Raw genomic sequence first — 6,677 nt, 5'->3', positions numbered from 1 at the left:
GTATTTGTGTTAAAAAGTTTTTGGTAATAGAGGGGAAAATATTTTCAAAAGATCCTTATATTTTAGTGTGATGCCCAATTAATGTGAATATTATTAATTACAGGAAGCATCAGAGTCATGGGGTCTTTCTGTAAGCTTTCTCAGCATAATTTTGCTACCAATTGTTGGCAATGCAGCTGAACATGCAGGAGCAATCATATTTGCTTTCAAGAACAAGCTGGTAAATATTATAGATTTAAAACTTTATTATTATTATTATTATTTCACATAGATTCATATTGAAAATCTGTATTTTTGTGACTGTAGGATATCACGTTGGTTTTTTTTTTTTTTTTTGGGTTTAATTTCTTTCTTAAAATGTTATTTATTTCTCTATGATATATTGAACCAAATATACTCTTTTATTATCATGGAATAAAGATTTATCTATTAGGATTTATACTCTTTCAAATGGTGAAATCATATCTCATTTACAAAAGCTACATATTTTGACTTTGAATTTTAATTTAATCTCTAAATGAAATTTAAGGCATTGACAAAATCTCCATCCTCCTGTTTTCATAGGATGGTACATCTCACTACATGAAAGGGCTTATTCTTCTTTTGTGCTACGTTGTCATTGGTGCTTGCTTCTTTGTACAAAGAACACCCTTAAGTAAGTAGAATATATGTAAATAATGGTAATATATATTAGTAGTCTATCCATAGCTATATTATACATTTTCAATATTCAATTCATGTCTAAAATTTGATTTGTTTTGTCTCCAGACCAAGTGAATGTTAACAACACATTCAAGTCAGGAAGTGATGCAGTTTTAAGTGCTTAATAGGTGAGTTCATATATGTGCCACGTTAAGAAATAATAGTAATAATAATAATCTACATAAGAATAACAATTAACTCTTAGAGCTAACTGGAAATTACTTGAATGAGACACAGGCTTTGGCCTATGATTGGTCCCTTGTGAGATGAAGGATAGTGGCATCATCAAAACTCAAATGTTGATTCGTTGAATTGTTTATTGGTTTCAATATTCTATCATCCATCCATCCACCGGTCATATATCCAGACACAAGGCAGAAGAGTTTTGAAGCAGCATTGCATGTTATTTATTCAATTGCAAGCTATGAATTGATCTGAACTCTGCAAGTGATGAATCTGTGTCCAAGATTTTCAATCATTAGTATGATGTATCATATAATTGTGGCCTAGCTAGCTAGTGGGTATCGAGGTTAATTAAGTTGGTTATTTTATTTTATTTTATTATCATGTACTTAAGTAATTCTGAAATAAATGGAAGGTAATTGTTCTTGCATGGTGAATTTGTGGTTGAATCATTAAAGAAAGTTTCTTGAGTTTGAAGAGAATATTTACTCCATTTGGTGTAGTTTCTCCTCAATGATCTCATGGCTTTTAGCCTTTTACCCATGTTCTAGATATATAGACTTGTAACAAAAAGAAGTAATAATATAAAACTACAGAAGATGTTGATTCTGTAGAATTAAAAGAAGTAGAAAAAAGGAATTGATGAAAGAGTGACCTACTCTAAATATAACACTCAAAATAATAAGTGCATTAGCCATTTTAACTAATAAAATTGACGAGTAAAAGATTCTTCTCACAAAAAGTTGTCAAATATCAAAATACTTTTTCAACTATCATTTGGATAATAGAATTTGATTGTGCTAATAAATAAAGTAAAAATACAAAATGTAATTTAACCAACAACACTAAACACTAAAAAAAGAAAGAAACTATTAAATGAAGCTTGTATTCAATAAAACACGAATGTTAAGACATTTAATCTTACCTTATTATGTTGAATGAGTTGGATTTATTAATCACTCAATTTCTTAGTTAGAACTTTAGTTAATCAATAAATGGACTCTTGAAATTAGCCTCAAATTTTAAATCGATCCTTAAATTTTTAATTATCTCAATTTTGACACTGAATGTTTCATTCTATAATTCACATTAGCTCTATAAATATTTTTGTTAACGTCACATTAATGTAGTATGCTAATTGTTATTATAGAAAATTAGTGTCAAAACAAGGTTCGATCACGTCAAATGAAATAAAAAAAGTGTCTATTAGTATCACATGACATATTGACGTGTAGACAGTAATATCACATATCATAACACAATTTGTCCATGTGTCAGTTTAGTATCACGTGTTACAACATGATTTGTCGATATGTCTCTAGTATATTATTATTGTAAGTGATTTAAAGTAGTTCTAAAATTTAGTTTTTAACTATATAAAAGTATTTAAAATATTTTTTGTTTTAATAAATAATAATATATATTATTTCTAAACTTATTTAAAAAATACATGTTAAGAATAAAGGTGGACACGTTGACACGTAATGGTATTTAAGTGTGTCTAAATGTATTCGAAAAAAATTTTTTTATTTTTTATTAAGACACAGTTAGACACAACAGATACGTGTATCGAACGAGTATCAATAAATGTCATATCCAAAATGTGTCTGATAAACAGACACAACAACTCAACGAAATATCCGTATTTCATAGCATTCTGCACAACTTTATTGAACTTTATCATAAGTTTTTCTCGTATTTAACTTCAAAGCAATATCTTTATCACCAAACCTTTTATTCCTAAGGTAATGCATAAATTGATGAATAATTAAAATATTATCACTAATGAATCTACCTTAATAAAAGCACTTTACTATCAATCTGCACTGAAATATCTTTTAATGCTTCAGTTGGATCTTGAGGGTTATATGAACTAAAAAGATGCTCAAAGTAAGATTGAGCTATTGTGGCAATTTCAATAACATCTGTCTAATTTGATTTCCTCATTCTTACCATTTTTGATATTTTATTTTTCTCGTTCCTTATTTAAAACTTTATATGGAAGAATTTTATATTGTTATCACCCTAGTTCAATGACGAACAGAAGATTGATGGTTTAGAATTCACAATAAATTTTTGTTGCAAGTATAATTTCTAAACCAAACAATAATCTTTTCATACAAAAACTTGTTTGTCACTAAAGCAAACCCAATAAAAAGTAATAACCGAAGTATTTAAACCTCGGGTCGTCTTCTCAAGAAATTGCAGGGAGGTGTGATTTATTATTGGTTATGTAAAAAGATATATTTTTGGATTTTTGAAATAAGGAACAAGTAATTTAAATTACGAGAAAAAAATAATTTAATAATAATAAAAGCTTTTGCAAGGTATAAGAAATCGAGGTCCTATCCTAGTTATCCTTATCAGGTGTGATGAGAATTGGGTTCTGCTCCCACTTTAATTAACCCTTGCTAAACAAAAGAAAGTTAAGTGGATAAATTAATTTGATCCTCAAGTCCTAGTCAATTCCTATGGAAAGACTAGAGTTATTGGAGTACAAATTAACCAGCAAGAAATTCCAATTTCAATTAATAGCTGAGTTTGATAACTCAAGTGTTATTAATCACTTAACCAAAACCAAAAGGAAAAATACCTTAAATTAAATTAAAAGCATAAATAAAATAAAGCAAAATCAAATCTGAAATACCTCAAATAACATTAAATAGAATATTCAAATCTTGACATAAAAAGGTTCGTAAGCTAAATTGGAACATTAACAAGTAAAAGCATTGGAATAAATAAAAATAAAAGAGAAATATTAATTAAAGAAAAATATTGAACCTGGTATTGAAGTAATAAAAATAAAAGGAATCCTAATCTTAAAACTTAAGAGAGAGGCTCTCTAAAAACTACATCTAAACCTAAAATTGTGAATATTGTATCTATCATTCAGTTGTTATTTGATTCCTCCATTCTCTGGCTTATATTCTGTGTTTCTAACTTGGATTTGGGCCGAAAAAGGGTCCAGAAATCGCTGGAGGCGTTTTCTGCAGATTCTTATACGTGGCGTCTGTCACGCGTATGCGTCATTTGCGTTCTGCTCAAGGCGCGCGTCCGCGTCATCCACATGTTCGCGTCGATACCTTTTCGTGCTAGGCACGCGTTCGCGTCGTCCATGCGTTTGCGTCGCTGCCTTTTCTTCAAAATTCCATTTTTGTGCTTTCCTTCCATTTTTGTATGTTTTCTTTCTGTCCTCTAAGCCATTCCCGCCTTATGAGACCTGAAAATACTTAACACACAAATCACGGCATCGAATGGTAATAAAGGGTAATTAAAATTAATATTTTTAAAACATAGGAAACATATTTTTCACATATATCACATAATAAGGAAGGAAAAGTAAAACCATGCAATTTACATGAATAAGTGGTGAAGGATTGAATAAATCACTTAAATTGAGCAAAAAATACATCATAAAATATGGGTCTATCAACCTCCCCACACTTAAACAATAGCATGTCCTCATGCTAAATCCAAAAGAAAGGGTAAAGTTAGAATGGTGGAATCTCGTGCAATGCAATCTACTCTAAATGCAAGCTACCTACATGAATCATGCAATTTTAATTATTATCCACCTATATATATAGAGCTTACATGTGGTTAATTTGTTTCATATTTTCAAGGAATCATATATGCTTAGCCAAACCTAGATCATGTTAAAGCACTTTCACAATTGAGTTGGGTAAAAATATTTCACAAACTTGCAAGACAATTAACAATTAAGCAGAGATATATGGTGATGAGCTATTGAACCCTCACTGGATTTTGTGTTTACTCTCTAGTCACTCAGTGTTTATTGGGTTAATCACTCTATTCTTTTCTATTCTTACTTTCTAAAACTTTGTTCTTCATCTAACGAATCAAAAAATATTGAATACAGACATACAAAAATCATGAGGTCTTTCTCAAGGTTGTAATGGGGCTAAGGTAAGGGTGAGGGTATATATAAGACTAAGTGAGCTATAAAGTGAATCATTGATTTGTCTAAGATCTCACCTAACATATACATACTTTATATAATTTAAAATACTTTACCTACCTACCCAAATTTTTTCACTTTATTACATACTCATGTACTAACTTTACTTTGATTTTCACCTTATGTGCATTGATTTTTTCACTAAGCTTATTATTGGGGTAATTTTGTCCCCTTATTTGTTTAATTAAAAAGGATATATATAACTTATTTAACTAAAAGATTTTTTTTAAACATAAACAGAACATATATCAATGCGCATGGTATTTTAATTTAAAATTGTTTCACATGAGCATGCTCCCAAAATCCTTATTATTTTATTGAGTTAATCCTTTCCTATCAACCCATGTTCCCGCATTTTCCCACACTTAGTGTGTATCACAATTTTTATCTTAAGCTAACCAAGGATTCAACTTGGGATTTTTAATTTGTTTTTCTGCTTAAGGCTAGTAATGTGGTCATAGAATAAGAGGGGATTTAAAAGACTCAAGGGGGCTAATAAGGGTGATGTAGAAGGTAAGCTTATTAGGGATAAGTGAGGAAAAATTCAAATGATGGCCTCAATCATCTCTTGGTATGTATCTATATTCTATATTGGACATATAGATTGAAACAAAGTAAAGATCACCAGAATAAAAAAGAAGGGCGAATACACAAGAATGAAATAATTATGGTTAAATAATGTAACCATACAATTAAGCTCAAAAACTCACAGGCTGTGTGTTTGGCTCAAAAACCATATATCGGTTATGTATGTCATGCAAGTAGAAATCAAGAGTTCCCATTATGCTCAATGTGAATCTTAGGGTGGATTGTTGTGATTCTGTTATACTAAAGTTTTTAGTTTACTCTTTTTATTTCTAATTAATCCAAGTTATCGTATGCTAAAAGAGTAAACTAAACTAATTAATCTATATATTCTATATCACAACTTAATAAGCTAAAATTGCAACTAGACTAAACTAAATATCTAATATATAAACTAAAGTGCAAAATGTAGAAATAAAGTAAAGATACAACAAAAGAAAAGTGTGCAAGTATTGAAAGATAGAAATAAAAATAAAAATACAGAAAAATGAGCAAAATAGGATAAAAAGAGTCTGAAAAGTGGTTCACCAAAATAAAGTACGCCAGAGATGGCGACCTCCCCATACTTAAATAATAGCATCGTCCTCGATGCTCACTCAAGCTGGGTGTGAGAAGTGTCATCTCCGGAAGGATGGGTAGTGGGTGTCTCTATGGTGGTCTGAGGCTCTGCAGTCTGGATGAGTGTCGGAGGGTCTGACTGCTGAAGTGGAGGCTCTGCCTGTAGAGGAATCTCTGGGTCTATGGTCTGTATCTGCTGTGGCTCCTCATGCTGTGGTGCAGCCTGCTCCGGTCCTGCCTGCTCAGCCTGGGCATGTGCCTCCTCCTCATGATCATCCGCCTCCACATCAGATGGCTCAGAAGCGGTGTCAAGCTCAAAGGGGATGTCGTCGCCAGATCGGATCATCAATTTTAAGTGCTCATAGCGTCGCTTGTTGCGACGCTCCATACGATCCAGGCATGCGAATAGTCGGTACACGAGATGATAGATAGGCTCTGAGGCAGGTGGAGGTGCTGTAGTGGTGGCTGGTGCAGCAGTGGATGCAGAAGGAGCAGCAGAGGATGTGGCTGCCTTAGCAGAGTCAATAAGAAAAGGCGGCCTATAACCCAAGGCTTGGAACTTCCTGTTGTGAGGTATGATCTTCTTGCAATCTGCAGCAGTTGGCTTCTCATTAGCAAGCTCCCAAGGCACGTCAGCTCGGCGGCCTAGCTGGGTGATCAGATAAGGGAA

General features: G+C 32.0%; 1 protein-coding gene across 1 annotated transcript in view; it reads left to right on the top strand.

Moving 5' to 3' along the window:
• Positions 1-1,393, top strand: part of LOC107636750 (vacuolar cation/proton exchanger 3-like) — a gene marked incomplete in the record, with an annotated part of 3,977 nt that extends 2,584 nt beyond the window's left edge. Inside the window, 4 exon segments of the mRNA XM_021121400.1 lie at positions 104-220; positions 307-655; positions 769-830; positions 940-1,393. Of these exon segments, the coding sequence (XP_020977059.1) occupies positions 104-220; positions 307-378 (189 nt within the window).

Source organism: Arachis ipaensis, chromosome B04 (genome assembly GCF_000816755.2).
Source record: "Arachis ipaensis cultivar K30076 chromosome B04, Araip1.1, whole genome shotgun sequence".
NCBI classification, from domain to species: Eukaryota; Viridiplantae; Streptophyta; class Magnoliopsida; order Fabales; family Fabaceae; genus Arachis; species Arachis ipaensis.
Note: the sequence above shows the minus strand (reverse complement) of the source record. Positions and strands in the feature narration are given on the sequence as shown.